The sequence below is a fragment of the Chelon labrosus genome (assembly GCF_963514085.1).
Source record: "Chelon labrosus genome assembly, chromosome: 16".
Classification (NCBI taxonomy): domain Eukaryota; kingdom Metazoa; phylum Chordata; class Actinopteri; order Mugiliformes; family Mugilidae; genus Chelon; species Chelon labrosus.
Genome location: NC_140349.1, coordinates 1,033,655 through 1,053,448, shown reverse-complemented (window position 1 = coordinate 1,053,448; position 19,794 = coordinate 1,033,655). Strand labels below are relative to the sequence as shown.

Below are 19,794 nucleotides of genomic sequence, written 5' to 3'. Positions count from 1 at the left end.
CCTCATCCTCTGTCTTGTGTCTTGATCTCCTCTCTCTGCAGTGAGGCCTCCGTCTGAGGCCGACCCAGACCTCGGTCCGGCTCAGGAAGAGACTCCAGCTCCGACCGCTGACGACAAATCGGAGGAGGAGTCTGGTGACGAGGCTTCTTCTCTCTGAGCCCAACGAGATGTTCACGGCCTCTTAACTCGCTCTCCATACGTCCATCACGGAAAACTACTTTAATGACGTGCAGAGGCACCAGCGCTGCTTCACTTTTACTTCTTCTACAGTTCTTATAAGAGACGTGAACGCTGTAAGGTTTTATTTTTGCTGTTATCCGTTGAGCTGCGGATCTTGGATCGGTCCCAGCTGTCGGACGCCGATCCATTACTGTCTCTGTCAACAGGTCTAGGAGGACCATAAAGAGCCGGCCAGATGGGTTTTATCTGGAGTCTGCCTAGATAAACATGACCAGCTATAAAAGAAACACATTTAGTCCAAAGCACTGCAGAGAATGAGTTGTTGTTTTTTTTAATTGTAGGGTCAGATTTGGTTTCATGTCTGTTGTGCAGGTGAACTGTGGCTGGTCCTTCAGTGAGCTCTGCCAGCCAGCGCCACATCTGGAGTGTTTTATCTTTTATCCTGCAAACACTCGCTCTTCATCAAAGCTGATCAGAAGCAGCGTGCTGCAGAGAAACTCGTTCAGAAGATGAGCACGCCCTCAGCACGCCCTCAGCTCGCCCTCAGCACGCCCTCAGCTCGCCCTCAGCTCGCCCTCAGCACGCCCTCAGCACGCCCTCAGCTCGCCCTCAGCTCGCCCTCAGCACGCCCTCAGCTCGCCCTCAGCACGCCCTCAGCTCGCCCTCAGCTCGCCCTCAGCACGCCCTCAGCTCGCCCTCAGCTCGCCCTCAGCACGCCCTCAGCTCGCCCTCAGCTCGCCCTCAGCTCGCCCTCAGCTCGCCCTCAGCTCGCCCTCAGCTCGCTCTCAGCTCGTATGACCAAAAGTTTCAATTCTTCTATTTTTGACACCATACATCCTGATGATGCTGTTTCATTTCAGTGCAGCAGTGACGGAGCACGGCGTTGCCTCCAGCTTTCACTCAAATCTGCATATCGTGACACATTCTGCTGCTAGGAGGGTTTACGTCCGCAGACTGGTGTCCATCACATTTCACATCCCTCCTCACCAGTAGCCTCTGATTTAAAACACGTCCTTCTGGGTTCTTGGTTCAGATCTTCCAGGTTTGAATCCCTCTTGTTCCCATTTCAGCTCACTTCCTTTAGTGTTTACCTTGAAACGAGGCACAGTGAGGACAGTTGAAGCTAAAGACGTTCAGGTAAAGTCTACAGAATGAGTAGGAACGTATACGTGGCTCAGAAAGGTGGAGATATTTACAGGTTTATTTTCAGAGATCTATCTGAACCAGTGCCTCGTCTTCAGCCTCAGCTCGTCCAGCCGGCAGCTTTTCACAGCTGCTTCTCAAACTAACATGAGCATGATGTAACAAAAGATATATATATATTATAAAAAGCTCCAAATCTGAACATTGTATTTGTTATATCCAAATGAAAAGCAGGACTTCCTCCGTGGTTGAACTCGTTGAGGTTTAATTTAAGCATCGAGATCATTTCTTTTCCCCAGACTCAACACCTGCAGCTGAATCTTGTGTTTCTTTCTTGTTGTGTGAGTCGCTGAGGACCTTTGGACGTGTCCTCTCTTTGTTTGTTGTGTTACTGTCGCTGCTGCTGTATGCTCACCATGACACGCCCTGTTAGAGACCGTACCGCTGCACTTACCGTCGGATCACGTATCAGTGTAAATACTGGATGAACTAATGTTTGTTTGAGGCTCCTGCCTGTCGAATAAATGGGGTTTTCATGTCGGAGTTAAATACTATATTGTATCATGAGCAGAGAAATGATTTCTTTAAAAACTTGGTGACGGTCTTCATTTTACTGGGAGGATATTTTTTAAAAGAAGTATATTCTTTTTAAGTCAGTAAGCTGTCAAATGTTTCTGTATTTGTTTGTTTATATCAATAAATCCGGTTTTACTGGTCACCCCCTCTCTCCCTCTCTCTCTCTCTCTCTGTGTCTCTGTGTCTGTCTCTCACCCCTCCCTCCCTTCATAATACACCAGCAGTCCCGTCTCTCTTTGGTCTCAGATCTCAGGAGACGCCAGCGGGTGAAGTCATCTGAGCAGATTTTATTTGATCTCAGTGAAGAACACATCGTCTCTCTGTCTGTGATTTTTTTATTTTTTTTTTTATTGTTAGTCGCCCCCCCACCACCACCCACCTCGTTTTCATCGGACTGGTCTCCAGCGCCTTGGACAACCTGGACGCTGCAGGTTTCTTACAGATCTGGCAACATTTTGATAAACACGGTAAGAAGAGGACGAAGTGTGAGCTCAGAGACGACCTGTAGCTGGATGTGAGGCTTCTTCAGGATCCAGCCACATGTTCTTATAGGAATCCATTTAACTAACTATAGTTAATCATCAGTGAAGATTTTATTACTCACATTTAAACTTCAGATTTCCTCTAGTCTGTTAGGTGTTTTGAACCTTTTAAAAAGAGACATTAAAGCGGTTATCAGGATTCCTGCAGATGTTCACTTTCTGTCTCTTCCTGTAACAAACACTTCATCATGAACTAAACTAATAGAACAGATTAAATCAACGATTAGAGGCTGACAGAATAGAAGTAAACGTCATCATTCCCACACTTTATCTCCCCTGAAAAGGCAATAAAACATATAACTGGATTCAAAATAAAAATAAAAAAAGACCAACGACATTTGTCCAAAACACCAAAATAAAATAAAATGAAGTAAAATACTGGCTTTTGATTGGCTGCTGCTCTGTCAGAAGCACAACAAAATGGAGTATAAAATATAAAGATATATTATTGGAACATTTAGTACATGGTTGTGAATTCATTTAATTTTCTAATATTCAATAATTTTATTATTCTTGTAAATCTTGTGTATGTAGATTTTTAATTTTTTTATTCTAGTTTTTTATTGTTCTATCTATTTTTTGTTATATGTTATGTATGGTACGCTGAGTGTCTGTACATTGCTGCTGCAACTGTTATCTATCTATCTATCTATCTATCTATCTATCTATCTATCTATCTATCTATCTATCTATCCATCCATCCATCCATCCATCCATCCATCCATCCATCCATCCATCCATCCATCCATCCATCCATCCATCCATCCATCTGGATGTGTGTTCCAGATCTCGGCTACATCGAGGGACACGAGCTGGACGCCTTCTTCAAACACATGCTGCAAAAACTTGGGATGAAGGTAAAGTTAGTTCAGCATTAGCTCAGCGTTAGCTCAGCGTTAGCTCAGTGTTAGCTCATGCCACTGTGATTCTGTTAGAACATAATGAGTGTTTCAGTGCAGCCTCTGTCTCAGACCCAGTGTCTTTTTAAAAAGCTGCCACTAGGGGGCACTAAAGACAGAAATTATTCACTGAAAAAAAAAACTAAAAACAAATGGTTGTGTTTTACAGTGTAGCCTTGTTGTTATTGTCAAACTTGAAGGTGCTTTATATAAAATACTGTATATGATTTATTTCTTTATTTACTGACACTGGCAGCAGTTAGTGTTCCAGTAGTAGATTAGTTAGGTATTATTATTTTTATTAGTTCTCATTCTATGCGGTATTTAATTTTTCTGCAGCTGCAAAACATTTTAGACTATAAACCAGGGATAATAAATGAACACAGATACCCAGCACATGACCAGCCGCCCAACGTCCATTACATGACCTTTACGTTTACAGAGGGAGGACATAACTGAGGACAGAATCAGAAGACTGAGAGAAAGATTCATGTCTGCGTGTGACGCCACGTCTGACGGACGGCTGCAGATCCAGGAGGTACCAAGACGTCCTCGTCACTAACTGTCCCGTACAGATTCAGTGCATCTAACAGTGTCTCGTTCCAGCTGGCCACCGTGATGCTTCCCGAGGAGGAGAACTTCCTGCTCCTGTTCCGCCGCGAGACGCCGCTGAACAACAGCGTGGAGTTTATGAGGGTGAGGGTCAAAGGTCAGCTGCTAATGATGAAGGCATGAAATAAAGAGATTAAAAGTCCTGGTGGCTGCTGCAGACGTCTCCCTGAAGGACATGCATGATGAACACGTGTGCACAGAAATGTTCCTCATCTCCCAAGGAACGTTTCCATCCATTTGAAATAATGAAAAAAAACTTTATTTGACATGTTGTTTTTATTTTTTATTCCAGATCTGGAGAAACTACGACACCGACAGCAGCGGCTACATCTCAGCCATCGAGCTCAAGGTAACGGCTCAGTTAAAGATAATGATTTTACCATGAAAAGAAAGCAGTTTGTATATTATCTGCTCCCTGATCCTGTTTTATTTTCCAAAAATATCTCATAAAAGTGTGATTGTCCATTTTTTGTCTCCCTCCAGGGCTTCCTCCAGGACCTCTTCGTCCAACACAGGAAGTCTGTCACCCCTGAAAAGCTGGAGGAGTACACTGACACCATGGTGAGAGGCGGCCGGCGCGGGACGTTCAAGGTGTTCAGAGGTGTTCACTCCTTCACTCTGACTTTTCTTCTCCTCGTAGATGAAGATGTTTGACAAGAACAAAGATGGCCGACTGGATCTGAACGACCTGGCCAGGTACTGTTGGTGTGGGGTCATGTGGCCCGGGGGGAGGATCGTGAAAGGCCAGTGAGCCTAGAGCCTTTGGTTTTGATGCCTGCATAGCCCTTGTGGACATTTATTGATAGTCTTAGCATCGTCTCTGTGTCATTATTCTGTGTATCCTTGTGTCTTTTGGACAGTTTTGCAGCTGTTGTGGTTGTTTTGAATCTCTTTGCATGATCAGTTTTAACCTGTAGGGTCTGAATCACGTCTACCCATTTCATTTTACTGCTTGCATATCTATTGTGAGCATTTTCTGATAATTTTAAGTTTGTTGTAAGTCTGTGCATCCTTGTGCTCGTTTTGCATATCTACTTGTACCTTTGAGTCTCTTTGTGGTCGTTTTGCATGCACTGTGGTCGCTCTCTTGATCGTTTTAAGTCTCTTTGTAGTTGCCCTGAGTCTCTTTGTGTTTGGTTTGCATCTTTTAAGATCACAGCATGTGTCTCTTTGGACGTTGCATCCATTGTGGTTGTTTTGCAGGATCACTTTAAACCTTTGCTGCTTGCTTATCTACAGTGGACATTTTTCTTTAACGTTTATATTTGTTGTGAGTGCCTGTGTAATTATTCTGTGTATCCTCATGTCCGTTTTGCATATTTTATTATCCCTGTGAGTCTCTTTGTGGTTATTTTGCTTCTTACTAGGAATTATTTTTTAGCTGCAGCAGGAAGAAACTGAAAAAAGTGTCATTTAATATTTTTCTTTCCATTATTCTTTGCTATGCCGGGGGAAAAATGGATTGAAGTACACTCTCTGAAGCATTAAGAAGTTCTTTTTTAAAGTCATTTGAAATACATTTGAACACTGAAGAAACCCTGCATGAGTTTCTGTGACATCTGTTTAACATTTGATTTTCTTCCCCTAGAATTTTGGCCCTGAAAGAAAACTTCCTGCTGAAGTTTAAGATGGATGTAAGTTTGAAGGGCTTGGGTTTGGTCCATGCTTTCATCTGTTTGCACATGAGTCTTTTGTAGACTTTCAAAGTGCTAACGTGTCTGGGTTTCACGGTGGTCTCAGGCCTGCAGCCAGGAGGACAGAAAGAGGGACTTTGAGAAGATCTTTGCTCACTATGACGTTGTAAGTTCACATCTATCTGCTCGTTATCAGTGAGGACTAATTGTATTTGACAGTGCTGGACAGCGCTGCATTAGATCAAATATCCATGACAATGATCAGATGCGAGCTATTTGCTGGTTTACATGTCTGTGGGAGAATATTATGAGTACGGAAAACAAACGTCTTGGGCTTGTGTTGTGATTTTCCTCTGTTGTTCTCATTAGAAAACCATGTGTGTTCAGTATATCTGTCTGTATCCCAGGAAATGTGCTCGTTTATTATTTAACTCTTTTAACTCTTTTGGTCTTTTTGCCATCTGCTGTGCGTAGAGTAAGACAGGTGAGCTGGAGGGTCCTGAGGTGGATGGATTTGTGAAGGACATGATGGAGCTGGTGAAGGTAAAACTCTTTTCCGTTCTTCAAGTGTCTACAATTAAACCAAACTAAAAGGATTCAAACAATGTGGTCTAAACCTGAGCTTCCTTTTTAATTATTAATCATTCAGACACCACGCATTTTAATCCACTACAGATAACACAGCTATCGCCCTCTGACCTCTGACCTTTCTGCAACCCACCCACAGCCCAGCATCAGTGGAACAGACCTGGACAAGTTCAGGAAAGCCCTGATGGGTCACTGTGACATCAACGGAGACGGAAAGATCCAGAAGAACGAGCTGGCTCTCTGCCTCGGCCTCAAGCTCAGCTAACTGTGGACGAGTGGCTTCCTTTCCGTCTTCACGCCTCCTTCCTCCGTCTCTGTCCACCCCACCGTATCATCTAACCTCTCTGTTCACACAGGATTGATTCCTCGTCTCATCCAGAATCCCTCGTGTTAATGAAGTTCCTGTATTGATATCTTTTAACTCCTGTTCCCAGGATTGTGTACACATTCTTCTGTCAGGGAACATGGTGTGCATTAGACGTGGATCTGTGTCAGCATGATAACTTTAGAGCAGAAAAATGAAACCTCTGGATAGTGTCTCATGACGGTGGTGTTTGTTCATGACTGCATGGCATGCTGCTGCTTCTTTGTGATGTGCTAATAAACTATTTTCAAAACAGTAAAATGATTCATCCTCCTCTGACTCAATACGAAGGATGAATTCTTTTATTTAAAGATAAATGTAGAGGGTGGTGGACATTGTTCATGATGGACCAGAGTTAGTTCAAGGTCCTTTCATCAGATGTCAGGGACTCCAGCTCTGTTCCTACCACAGAGTCCTCCTTCTGGATCAGCTTGTCCAGCCGTGAGGTGTCCTTCTTCTTAGTGCTGTCTCCCCAGGACACCACAGCGTAGAAGAGGACACTGGAAACGATAGTCTGGTAGGACATGTCCAGCAGCTTCCTGCAGATATTAAACCACCTCAGCCTCCTGAGGACATAGAGACTGAGTCTATGTTAGCCCACCAGTCCAGTTTGTGATCCAGATGTAGACCCAGGTACTTATAGGTCTGAACCACCTCTACACACTCCACTGTTGATGGTTACAGGCTGCAGGTGAGGCCTGGACCTCCAGAGATCCACTATCATCTCCTTGGTTTTAGCTGCATTGATCAGAATCTGCACAATGAGACCAAGTTGTTCACCAGATTCTTGTCCTCCTGCTCCTGTCCATTCCTGATACACCAAATGATTGCAGTGTCGTCTGAGAACTCCTGCAGGTGACATGACTCTGCAATGGTAACCGTGGTAATGCGTCTTCACGTTAAGCATGTGGGGGCGAAGAAAAATGCAGGTCCTCACGTCTACTTGGGACTGGCTCCAAAAACGTCTGGACATTGGAAATGAAAATCACTGTGATTTCCTTCAGGTGTAACTGTTTGAAGACCACGTATGCTCAAGTTCACATGTTAAATAGATATACGAGGCTCCAAAATGATAACGTGGAAGAGATGCAGAGAAAGGAGCAGCAGAAATAGTTCACATTGACCATAGAGGAAACAGAATAAACAGAGTCAAATGCAGCCTCTGTTGTGTGTTTGGGTCGTTGACATCTCAACAAATAAAAGTCAAACACCACAGGAGGCAGACAGGAAAATTCACTTTTCTATTAGGACTGCAGGGAAAACAAAGAGCTTCTCAGTTATTAGCCAAAGTGCAAACACCTGCCCAGGTAGAGTGACATGAACCCTGTGTGCGATGTGATTGGTTGACTCTGCACTTAAAAAGGATCACTGTGGTCTGCCTGCAATAGTTTCTTCCATATTTTGTTGTTAGGTGACTGAAGAATGGTGTCTGGATTCTTTGGGAGGTAATTGTCTCTGTTTGTTTTTTTTTTTTTTTTACCTGTTGCTCCACCAGTCTGGTTTGATTCATTTATTCGTTATCTAATCATTTTCAGGGTGCTGCTGCTCTCACTGTTGGCCTTTTGGCAACATGTAAATGGTGAGCATTTACACTGCACAGTCTACACTTTCATTTAGTAGCGTCTTTAAAATGTAAATCATTAAAATGGCCTTCTCTGGTTGTGTTTCTAGCTCGGAGCTACAGAGGTGGAGGCTCCAGTGGCATTAAACCTTACTTTGATATGGCTCACGACGATCAGCCTGCTTCTGCCCGAGCGGGTTTTGCACAACTAAGCGACTCTGTAGATACAGAACGTGGACCTGGTTTTTATGGTAAACGACCAGATAGTTACAGTCCTTTAGGAAGTGTTTCTAGGTACAGGCCGAGGTCACTGATATCTCCAAAGACCAGAAAACCTCCACAAGTGATCTACGATCAAACAAATGCAGGTGTCCTCCAGACCAAAGCTGGCATGTGGGACTTTTCTTTACCCCAGAATGGAAAGAAGTTTCAGCCGGCTATTGTTTCAAGTCCACCAATTGAGATGAGCTACCCGGCCAAGCCCCAGCCCCAGCCCCAGCAGCAGCCGAGGTACCTGGCCAAGCCCCACCCTCAGCCCCAGCCCCAGCCCCAGCAGCAGCCGAGGTACCCGGCCAAGCCCCACCCTCAGCCCCAGCCCCAGCAGCAGCCGAGGTACCCGGCCAAGCCCCAGCAGCAGCCGAGGTACCCGGCCAAGCCCCACCCTCAGCCCCAGCCCCAGCCCCAGCCCCAGCCCCAGCCCCAGCAGCAGCCGAGGTACCCGGCCAAGCCCCAGCCCCAACAGCAGCCGAGGTACCCGGCCAAGCCCCAGCCTCAGCCCCAGCCCCAGCAGCAGCCAAGGTACCCGGCCAAGCCCTGGCCTCAACCCCAGCCCCAGCAGCAGCCGAGGTACCCTGCCAAGCCCCAGCAGCAGCCAAGCTACCTCCAAAGCAAAGATGGGATGTGGGACTTTGCACTGGACCCAAATCAACAAAATGCCAATCCAAGAAGTTCTAGACCAGCGCCGATGGCACCCAGGTCCTATCGCAGGTGGCGGCTAATGGCACCTGCGTCTGACAGACGTCGTCAACCCTGAATGTCCCAACCAAGTAGACGGAACTTCAGACATTTACAGATTTTATCAAGTTCCATGACAAAGGTTAATGTTTGATACTTAATAGTGTTTCTGTTCTCAGGTTCCTGACCTCATCTGTGGAAGCGGTTGGACCAGGGGAGGCATCACTTGTTCAGAGATTGAATAAAGTCAAAGAAACTACACTCCCCGTCTATTTCATTTGCAGATATTAATGTTAACACTGGAACTTCACTGACTCTTGGGTTTTTATTGATACCAGAATGAACCAACTGGAGACTGAGGCACTCTGCCAAGCAGGGGGCTACTACTGGGGGGAGGGGGGTAATTAGAAGGATGTCAGAGTCAAAACGGCAAGTCTATACAGTTCATAAATTACTGTTTGAAAGTAACTGCTGCACTGTGTTCTGATCTACCCTGCTGCTACCTATTTGTCTTGGGTTTAATTCCCCCTGATCATTTGGAGCAAGCTGCTGTAAAAACTACTTGGGTAACGGTTTTCAAACCTGCAGTAATTGTCACTGCTTTTCTCAGCCTTGAAAAGAACTTATTGTTCTGGAAACTGTATGACCAACAGCTGCATCAGGCCTCGATGGGGTTGATTAACAGCTCATTAAATATGAGTTGCTGATGTACACATAAAAACATAAACGAGGTATTAGAAGCTGCAGGGCACCAGTCTCCATCTCCTTGTCTTTTTAGATTCCTCCCAGTTCTTTGCTGTGTTTCTCCCCCTTTTCTGTCTCTGATAGCTGTTATTAGTTTTTTTTTTTTTTTTTAGGGGGTAGGTGGATAATGACAGAGTGCTTGTTTTTTTTTTTTTGCGCTGAGTGTCAGTGTGTTGTTGCTCCCTGTCATTAGGCAGCGAGTCTCTGTGGTTAAAACGACACAGCTTTGACTGTTTGGAGCTCTGCCAGCTTCACCATCTGACCCCAGATGTTTCTCTGAGCTGGTCGGGCCCCCGCTGTTTCCCTGCGACCATCAACGCTTTGGTGTAGGGCTAAATGTCCCCTGGATTCCCTCTCAGCTGCCATAGTGGACACTATTATGCAGGGGGTTGTCTGTCATTGACTTTTGGGGGCTGTTGTGCTCCTCTTTGTACAGATTTGTCTTGTATGTGTAATCCTCATGCGGGGGTGCATTCGTTCTTGCACATTCTGGAAGACGTTAGCGATTTGTCATGCGCGAAAGAGCCGGCTCTAAGAGTCCATGCTGGGTAGTGAATCTAAGAGTTGATGCCCATCGAGTTAGAGCCAGCTCTCCACTTTTTTTTTTCCCTTTTGCTCATCCATCTCTGCTCGGGTGAGGACGGGGGGAGAACCCTTTTTTGATGGGCATGCCATGTGGCCATTAACAAGTGAGGACTCGTACCATTATGTGGAATCAGAGGGGGGATAGATGCTGTGGCTTACGAGCCACAGTTATGAGTGACACCTGTAAAGGAAGTGTTTGTTTAATGAGTTCTGTTTTTGGTTGCAGTGTTTTGTTCAACATTGAATGCAATATGTATTTGCTGTGTTGGGCTAAAATATTGGACTATAACCTACACTAACTAAAGAGCCATTTGGGAGCTGTGGCAAAAGAGCCGGCTCTCAGCAAAGAGAAAACTTCCCATCGTTGGAAGATGGTTGCAGAAGGCGGAACCTCCTCTGCTCCCCCACTGGCCTTGCAGGTGTCGTTCTGCCTCATGCACGAGCTTGATTGCCTCAACTAGCTCCACCTGGCCAGGTGTGGATTTAACATCCTGAGAGAACCCACTGTTCTTCAGCTGCCTTTAAAATACAAAAAGCTTCACGTAAACCTTTTATTTTGGCTGTGGCCCTTCAATCAGGTCGTAACACGCAGCATTTATTTGTCTTTAGTTTGATTTATCTCCCGTTATCCACCACAGATCTTTCAGCCCCTCCCATGTGAAGATCATTGCAGTGTTTGTCGTCATCATTCGGTTCCTTCGTGGCCTTTTTATGTTCAGCTTCCGTTTCTTTTGGGGCTCTTCATTGTCATTTCATGTCTTTCAGTGTGCATGGGTTTATATTGCGTGTACATATTAAGCAGTCCATTTTGCATTGTTTCTCTCAGTTTTACTGTTAGATGTCCTCCAAGGAACGTGAAGTTCCCTAAAGCTGATGGTGGGCAAATCTTTGCAAAGATAAGGAAGGCTGGTGCAGGACAGTATTTGACTTGTTCTAATCTTACAGGATGTTACCAACAGATGGAGTCTCAGAGGAGAAGTAACACCACATGTACATGTGAAATAATCCAGAAATGATCAGTTTAAGGTCAAACCTACTGTAAACTGACAGTCTGACTGAGCTGTGTGATTTACTTCAACAGCTTTCACACTTCTCAATAAAAACTAAAAAAAAAGGATTCTGTCTTTTTCTCATTCATTTTAGTTCCTTCTAACGCACAATCCACATGATGTAGACATGGAGGAGGTCATGCAAGAACAGAAGCACACCTGAGCAGGCAGGTTGGAGAAACATGCCTCCAGGTAGGAATGGATAACTATGAGGTCGATGAGGCCGAGGAGCACAGATGCAGCTCTGCAGGTCAGAAACCCAGAGTTCCAGGTCAGAGACACTCGCACGAAGATTAGTGGAGACGGTGTCGGCCTCCTGGACATTTATTGAAACTCCAGGAAACACATGTAGGAGATGACTTAACTGAATAACCTTTTTTTTTTGTCCACCTTCTCTCCTCAGCCTCAGCCGTTCCACCTCGTCCACATAGTTCAGTAAATAGTCACTAGGTGGCGATGTAGGTTTAAAAAATGAGAGAGATCAGCTGTTACTCTCTGAGACTGACAGCCAAGCCTCTGACTTACAGCAGAAAACACTTAGTGGAGCGTTTAAATGTACAGTTAGGCAGGTGTCCTCAAGTCAACTGGTTTGTATTTTATGGGGTTGGATGTTGAAGGAAAACATGTATTAATGACTGAAATCAACATGTTTTAGAGCAGACTGTCATTAAACTGGTGGTAAAGTAAAAATAAATCTTAAATCTTTACTTTTTCAGATATGACAAGAAACAACATGTCATTAGATAAATGTAAAAAGAGTAAAATGACAAGATTTTAAAACTCTCGAGTGTAACTTTGTCGGTAGTTTTTCTGATTATTTTCTCTCTCTCTCTCTCTCTCTCTCTCTCTCTCTCTCTCTCTCTCTCTCTCTCTCTCTCTCTCTTTCTCCATTAAGAAAAAACCTTCCAGGTCTGAAGGGGCGGGGCCTTGCTGACGCGCGTCCCCTAGCTCCCGTGCGCGCTCCCGGCCCTCGTCACCTTCAGTGGCGCAGCTCGGTGCGTAAAGTTGCTCCTGTCGGCGTCCTCCGCTCCAACATGCCTCTTCTCCCCCTGCAGACATGGGACTGACCCGCTCTGGGTGGACACTAACCGGCCCTGCTGCTGCTCCTGCTGCCCGCCCTCTGCTCTCCATCAGCCGGGGAAACCCTGCGGCGCGACTCTGAGCCTTTTCACCACCACCACCACCGCCACCACCACCACCACCGAGCCCCGTCTTTGTGCCGTTTCTGTCTCATTTATGGACTCCAGGAGCTCCCACTGAGAGTACCGCTTGTCATTTCCGTTGGCGCAGCTGAAGATGGAGACGGTGATGGAGAGGGAGTGCAGCGCGCTGGGGGGGCTCTTCCAGACCGTCATAGGAGACATGAAGGTAAGGCGGAGGAGCAGGAGTGTTGAATGTGGACGTGCGATTGAAATCAGTGTTTCTTGTGAATGAAACGGGCAGGGCGGCTGCTCCGCGTCCTGCAGGGCTCTGCTCACCAGACCCTGTTGCACAGAGAAACCAGAAAACAAGCGGCTGTCGCTTCATTAATTTTCTAATGATCCGGGAGGGTGGAGGAGGAGGAGGAGGAGGTGGAGGAGGAGGAGGAGGCTGTGGATCTGAACGCCTGCAGCTTTCTGCAAAAAAAAGAAAAGAAAGAAAGCATAAGCATAAAGCAGCTTCATCCAGGTAACCAGACACAGCTGCAGACATTAAAACACATTATGGGACAGTTTGCTCAGTGTCCTCCCATCAGAAGCTTTACATTATGAGCAGGATGTTGCCTCTAATGACAGATGCATGTTTTGTTTCACACAGTTGCACATTTTACAAAGGAATATATCAAAATAGTCAGTTCCAGCTTCTTCTAAAATGTGAGAAATTCTTGCTTGTCTTCATCCTATGTGATGCTAAATGGAATATTTTGGACTGTTGGTTTTATGAAACAGGAGGATTCTGCTCTGGCTTCCAGGGAAAATGATTATTTGATTTATTAAGAGTATTTGGGAGATAAATGAAGGTGAAAGGACTTATTAGTAGAGTGTTAAATGACATGAGCATGAGCATTTTGAATATTGTCGCTGGAAACTAGAGAATAATCCGCTGGTGATTTGGTGTTGTCTTCAGCTCCACTAAAAGCTGACCCATATTCAGTCTGGGTCAGCTCTGATTTATAAATCACCCCCAAATGAAAGGGAATAAATTCTAAGTCGTGTTTTTATGTAAGATATAACACAAGATGACATCATGTCCAGTATGTCTTCAACCTGATCAATCGTTCTGATCAGAGATGAGCTGTTTCCATGGAGACTAAATGAAATGATGTGATCAGAAACATCAAACATCACATCATAACTCCACCCCCTCCACACCCCTCTAAGGATGAGCTGTAATAGATAATGGATGGATGGTTCTTCCTCCTCTAGTCCTGAATGTCTAGAGTCTTGACTAGAGACGACCAAGATGTCTCCACATTGTCTCCATCGTCTCTGTCCACATTGATTCCATCTTGGTTCATCTAGTTTTTCTGCCTCCATGTTTCTGTTCATCCTGGAAACTCCTCAACCGGATGTTTACTCCACGTGGAGCAGAGACAATGAATCAGATTATTAAAGACTGCCTCTGATCAGACCGGTCTGCTCTGATAATAACTGTTTTACTAGTGTCCATGTAAACACAGACGCTGTTATGAGTCATTATCTGGCAGCAAACTGATATATGACACTGAAACCAGTCTCTGCTGGAGTTAAGTTAGTTCACATCATGTCATTTATATCAAAATCAGAAGTTATGAAGAACTCTTGAACACACATGAGGAGTGGCAACCTGGAAAAAAAGACATGCAGGCAACATCCTGGCCTACAGAAACCTGGTGTGGAGTCTCCCCGCTAGGAACTGATTCTACTCCTGCAAAGATCTGCTGGTCTAGTCAGATTGTTTGGGGGGCGGGGCTTAACGTGGTGCTAAACAGTAGTCCTAGACGTCATTGGTTGGTTGGTTGGAGGGATTTTGATGTCCAGAAGCTGGAGGAGCTGTTTATGATGGTGTAGGTGTGGTATAGGGGGCCGGGGGGCAGGGTGAGGTGGGGGTGGAGGCCTGGTTGTAGATCTCAAGGTGAGGTTTAGTTTATGGGTGTGTGCGTGGCCGTTGCCATGGTGACGTAATAACAGACAGGTGGTTTCTAACAGGTGTACTTCACAGAGGGGAGGGGGAGGTTTGGGAAATCTGCCACACCCTCCTCCTCCCCCCTCGTCCTCCTCCCCCAGTGCTCCACACCTCCTCATCCTCTTCTCTGCTCTCCTTTTTCCTTCCACCTCCTCTCTACTGTCGTCTTTCTGCTCCTCTTCTCTTGCCGATCCTTCTTTATTCTGACGGGTTGTGCTGTCATGCTTGTGTATCATAGTCAATAATATCACCGACATCATCATCATCATCAGCAGTGCAGCCAAAACAGATCTGAGTCTCCTCTTCCTCTGTAGTTGCTGACTGGAGTATGATAATGAAATAAAGGGCCGTCTGATGCCTGATGTTTAATTCATGCTTGTGACTCGCAGACAGTCAGACGCAGGTTTCCCTCTGTAGCTGTAAACATGTGTGGGTGGAGGCTCCTCTGTGTGCAGCGTCACAGCCGCCGGCTTCATGATGCAGATCTGAGATGTGAAACAATACGAGGAACCAAAGATCCTGCGACCTGCTGTGAGGCTTTAGGACCAGGAGTTCTTCTTTGTTTGGGGAAAAGGCTAAAAATAGCACTGACTGACATTTTTATTTGCTGTTTGGAATTAGCAGCTTTTGATTCCTAAAATAGAAAACTACAAAAGTTCAGGGCTCGTGTTCCTGAAGATTCCTAGAATCCTCTCAGAGAGCTCCTAACTTAGTCTAAACATTTCTATCAAGGAGTCTTAGCTCAGGAGTGATTCCAGAACATTCTCAGAGAACTGAAACTCTGATCTTAGGAGGAGGTGTAGTTGACCCCGCTGTGATTGGTTGATCCTAAAAGCTAGATAAAAATACACTGTTGGTGATAATGGGCCTAGAAGGGGGCGTCAGATCAGTTTCTGTGATTGCTAACCGGCCTAGAAGAAGCAGTGTTGGTTGGTGTTCAAATCTTCTACAAACCAAACAGCAGTGGAGAAGAAATGAAGTAGGAAACCCAACTGGACAGAGGAAGAGTGTTTGCTCCTGGATCAACTGGTCAATGAGAAGAAAAGTCTTTAAGACATAGATTTGGCCCCAAGTCATCACTACAAGACAAGAAGCAGGTATGGGGAAATATCTGCTCTTAACTTTGAGGAGAAATTCTTAAAAACCATCACGAGTCTAAGAATTTTCTTAGAGTTTGGCCACTAGGATCAACTCTTTGCGCTAAGAATCTTTAGGAATACGGCATCAGACTAGGCTGAAGCGGGATATCGATCCGATCATTTAAATCTGATTGGGGCATCCCTATCTGTGACCCTAGTTTTGGTTGTGTGTCCTGCACCGTTGGCGTCGTTTCCACTGCAGGAACTGAATATCCTGCAACATGAGAGGCTTTTGTACCAGAAGTTCTTCTTTGTTTGGATTTTCTTTGAACATACATTGTTAAAAAGGACTAAATTAGACTTTAGGAGCTTGTGTCAAGGCCGTGACTCCTCACTAAGCCAATTTTGGTCTGTATCCAGCATCTGTGTCTCTAGTCCTGCACCATTGCCACGAGTTAGACCTCTGTTGGCGGCTTTTACATCAGGCCAGCGCATAGAATCAGCAGTGATCCAGAAGGAATAAACTGTAGACCATCTGATCAGCACGGTTCAGGTAGAGGCCAGCTCTGTACATAGCTTCTTGGCTTGTTGCTCTTTATTCAATTATTAAAAATAGTTTGGGGCCCACAGCATGCAGCTGGTGAATGCAATATTTTATAAAAATGATAAAGAGACAAGAGCACATACTTTAATATTAACTGCTCGTATCCACTAGTCCTGGTTTTTCCTCCGACTAGCTGCTCCATGTAGCTGCTCTCGTATGAGGCTGACCTCCTGCCCTGGTTTTGATTAAATCGTGCAGCGTAGCTCCTTCTCACTTCATTCATCCCCTCGCATTCAAATGTTCTGTAGAAACGTGAGCATGTCTGGCATCATGGAGCTGCTTACATTGATGCGCTGCCGTTGATCCGTTTAAGTGGAACCGATCTCCGTGTTGTACCCCGGAGGAGGAGGAGGAGGAGGAAGCGACTCATCCTCTTATTCTGAGAGCTGCTTTAGCTTCACATCTGGCCTCAGACGCGTCATCTATCGGGTTTGCCCTGTTGAACAGACACTGAAATGAATCATAGCTGTAGCTGCTGAGCCTTCAGATCAGTGCTGTGACCTGCAGACGAGGCCAGCTCTGGTCTGGGCTCCTCCACTGCAGAAGGAAAATATCGTACCCTTACTGGACCAGCTGGTCTGCCGTTCAGTGCTGAGCTGTTGGTAACTCGTCTCTTTGGTGAAGATGACAGGTTGTGGTTTGATGCGGGGCTGGAAGAGAGTCAGGAAACATGGTCTGAAGCCAAACAAACTTCCACCAAGACAATGTTATTGAGGTGGAAAGATGTTCTGGATCTGCTCTGTTGGGGACTGATTATGTTATTAATAGCAGACATACAGTGAGATCTAGCTCCGTCCAGAAACCAGCTATATTTTAACGTAATGCTCGGAAATATACAAGGGGCGTTTCCTCGGCAACCAGAGCCTGGAAAATCCACAAGAGAGCTAGCCTGGCAGCCAGAGGAACCTCTTTGCCTTCAAACTTTGCATTTTGGAAAGTTGGACTGGAACTGATTCTACTCCAGCAAAGAATGGACTGCCCAATCGGATTGTTTGGGGACGAGGCTTGATGTGATGATGGACAGAGGAGTAACAGCGACGTAGCAACAGCAACATGGCTCAGATTAGTTCAAGGACGATCCAACTGTTGCAGATATTGGTTGAAACACGCCCCGTAGTAAAATCCAAATGGTGCGTGACAAGACTCTTGGCAGTTTAGGCTTCTGCGTCAGACCATAACGCCGTAGCCTGATGTGCACCTCACTAGAAATGTAACTACGCTTCATGGCGACGCAAACCACAACAGCTGTGATTGGTCCGCTTGGTAGTAGCATGTTTCTGCTTTTGTATTTCTGGCTGCTTCTACATCTCCACAATTTTTTAATTATTATTATTATAATAATTTTTTAATTACTTGTTTTGGATCAATAAAGATGGAACACATGGAGGAAAGGTTAACTGAGGAGGTTCGGGGATAGAAACATTTGTACGACTTTCGCAGAATTTCGGCGAAAGTTTCAGTCATCATTATTGAAAGTGAAGCAGGAAGTAGAAACAACAATGAACCTGACTGGGTGGAGTTTTAACACAAATGACTACACAGCGGCGTAGACTACATACGTAGGTTACAGTTACCGCAGTACCTTAAATAAGCCTTACGTCTGGCCTTAACAGGCTAGAGACAACATGCAGGCCTCCTCTACCAGTTTCATGGAGGCAAAGTCTGAGGCTTCATCCACCAAATATTAACATTACTGACATCTTCAGATCTTGTTTTGTTCGATCAATCTTCCAAATCCAGAAATATTGAATTTGCAGAAACACAAAACAGAAGTCAGTCTCCACATTTGAGAATCGGTGACCAGAGAATGGTTGATATTTCTTGTTAGATAAATGACATAAAAGTGATTAAATGATTAAACTGCAAATGGGTTTTAACTCTTGAAACAATTGGTGGTTTTAATGATATAACATGAGCATCATGACATGCCTGTGGCTGCAAACGGTCTGCGCTGATGTCTTTGACCACTGAGACCCTACCAGGACGGGTTGTACAAAGATGAATGGATGAACCGGAGAGAGACTGACAGCCCAAGAATCATAGCTCAATATTTATGAATTCTCTTTTTCCATTTTACCTTTTCATGTCTCTGAACTAGTTGGAAACAATCAGTTTGATCTGGAGTTCTCGTGGATATGAGTCGACAGTTTTTACAAAGGGACTTTGAAGGGAGTCAGAGCGCTGCAAACATGAATCCACCCACAAAACATCTGAGAACTCATCTAAAGTCTGTGAGGAGCCACCGTTATCATCCAGGTCATGGTACATCTACAAACAAAGCTCAAAGAACGACAGCTGGACTGGTTTGAGTTTACATCCAAGAAACCAGAGCGGGAACGTCCTCCTAAAAACTCAAACCAGTGCAGTTGTATTTGTTCTAGATATCTTTTTAGATATTCTAAACGATGCCGACGATCACCGTGCATCACTGACCTGAAATAGAATATAAGTTACTGCTGCCATGATTAGCTGAATGCTAAATGCGTCTTATCTTGAGCTGAAGTTTTATTCACCTCTGAGCTAAAATAGTAAATAGTCCTGGTCTCTCCTCTGCTGAATCTGGCGTTTCTGTACCAAGATCGTCATGGAAACACCAAGCACAGAGCTGCTGCATTGACTTTAGTGCTTTGGCCAAATGGGTCACTTTGTTTTTTTGTTTTTTTGTGCTGTGGTGATTGTTGGCATCGACTCAGGGGAAATCTGTCAAATCCCTTCAATTTAACTGAAGAGCTTGTTACTGAAATGCATTTCTGTCTTTTTTATTTGCATCTCGTTAAATTAGAAAATCAGCATCTGAGAAGAGGCTGCGTGTTCAAACACTAAATATAAGTCAATACATTTAGTTCTACACATAGATGTACTTTATATTCAGCTGCATCGAGTCCTGCACTTAATAATTATTCATTAACAATTAGAAGATGGTCTGTAACGAGTTGTAGCAGGCATGATTTATCCTGGAGCATCCAGACTTAACTCTTATCAGAATTATGACCACTGTTAACCACATAAAGCCCCGCCCCCACACCTTGTGATTGGCTCGGCACATCTTTGATCAGGAGCAGAATGGGCACCAAATGGAGAGAGTTTTGGAAAACCTGCTTCTTTGTGTGAGTTTTACTGACTGTCCCATGAGAAGATTGAGCTCACTCTGGTAGATCTACCACCAGCGGCTTGTTAGCTTAGCTTAGCATAGAAATATACGGGCAGCAAGCCTGGCTCTGTCTGGAGGGAACAGAAATCCACCGTTCATTTCAAGATTACGTCTTGACTGTGTCCTGTAAATCGTCAGAGCATCTGCTGGTCAAGAAAAAGTCTGCAACGGTCAAAATCTGCAAAATCTGCCTTTATTATATTTCCATTAGTGACGTGCAGTGAGCAGTGTCTCTCCTTTAGTCGTCATTCTGAGCTGGTGTCACATATCTTCTCTAACCTTTATCAAAGAAAGTGTCAAACCAATTTATTTGCTGGTTTATTTTCCCTAAACATGTTCCAGATTCCGGCCACAACGTGAGCAGTTCAAGGCCTGGCCTGCTGCA

The 19,794-nt window shown here is 45.0% G+C and overlaps 4 protein-coding genes across 5 annotated transcripts in view; all 4 read left to right on the top strand.

Annotated features, from left to right (window-relative positions):
- carmil1 (capping protein regulator and myosin 1 linker 1) overlaps positions 1 to 2,041 on the top strand; it is a 30,996-nt gene extending 28,955 nt beyond the window's left edge. For both annotated transcript variants that reach the window (XM_084563033.1, XM_084563032.1), the window contains one exon: positions 42 to 2,041. In XM_084563033.1, the coding sequence (XP_084419159.1) occupies positions 42 to 157 (116 nt within the window). In that variant the 3' untranslated portion in view covers positions 158 to 2,041. The remainder of the gene's footprint in view (positions 1 to 41) is intronic.
- Positions 690 to 6,567, top strand: LOC311500932 (secretagogin-like; the record flags this gene model as incomplete). Its single annotated transcript, XM_084562570.1, has 13 exons — positions 690 to 972; positions 2,146 to 2,170; positions 2,257 to 2,366; positions 3,228 to 3,298; positions 3,783 to 3,878; positions 3,947 to 4,036; positions 4,245 to 4,301; positions 4,436 to 4,513; positions 4,593 to 4,648; positions 5,541 to 5,586; positions 5,693 to 5,752; positions 6,061 to 6,129; positions 6,314 to 6,567. 13 exons carry the CDS (start codon positions 690 to 692, stop codon positions 6,437 to 6,439), a joined length of 1,167 nt encoding a protein of 388 aa, XP_084418696.1. The 3' UTR covers positions 6,440 to 6,567.
- A 1,358-nt stretch (positions 6,568 to 7,925) lies between these two features.
- LOC311501742 (uncharacterized protein) lies at positions 7,926 to 9,314 on the top strand. Its single transcript, XM_084563728.1, has 5 exons — positions 7,926 to 7,983; positions 8,074 to 8,117; positions 8,210 to 8,741; positions 8,814 to 9,145; positions 9,233 to 9,314. Exons 1-4 carry the CDS (start codon positions 7,961 to 7,963, stop codon positions 9,130 to 9,132), a joined length of 918 nt encoding a protein of 305 aa, XP_084419854.1. The 5' UTR covers positions 7,926 to 7,960; the 3' UTR covers positions 9,133 to 9,145; positions 9,233 to 9,314.
- A 3,353-nt stretch (positions 9,315 to 12,667) lies between these two features.
- The window catches only part of LOC311501546 (protein MTSS 1-like), a 51,027-nt gene continuing 43,900 nt past the window's right edge, over positions 12,668 to 19,794 (top strand). The window contains exon 1 of the mRNA XM_084563428.1: positions 12,668 to 12,799. Coding sequence (XP_084419554.1) covers positions 12,728 to 12,799 — 72 coding nt within the window. The 5' untranslated portion in view covers positions 12,668 to 12,727. The remainder of the gene's footprint in view (positions 12,800 to 19,794) is intronic.

Excerpts from the sequence above, each read along its gene's own strand:
- LOC311501742 (XM_084563728.1), top strand. The coding sequence starts at position 7,961 with ATGGTGTCTGGATTCTTTGGGAG. Across the intron at positions 7,984-8,073 it reads GTGTCTGGATTCTTTGGGAG|GGTGCTGCTGCTCTCACTGT; the intron begins GTAATTGTCTCT and ends AATCATTTTCAG. Across the intron at positions 8,118-8,209 it reads CTTTTGGCAACATGTAAATG|CTCGGAGCTACAGAGGTGGA; the intron begins GTGAGCATTTAC and ends TTGTGTTTCTAG.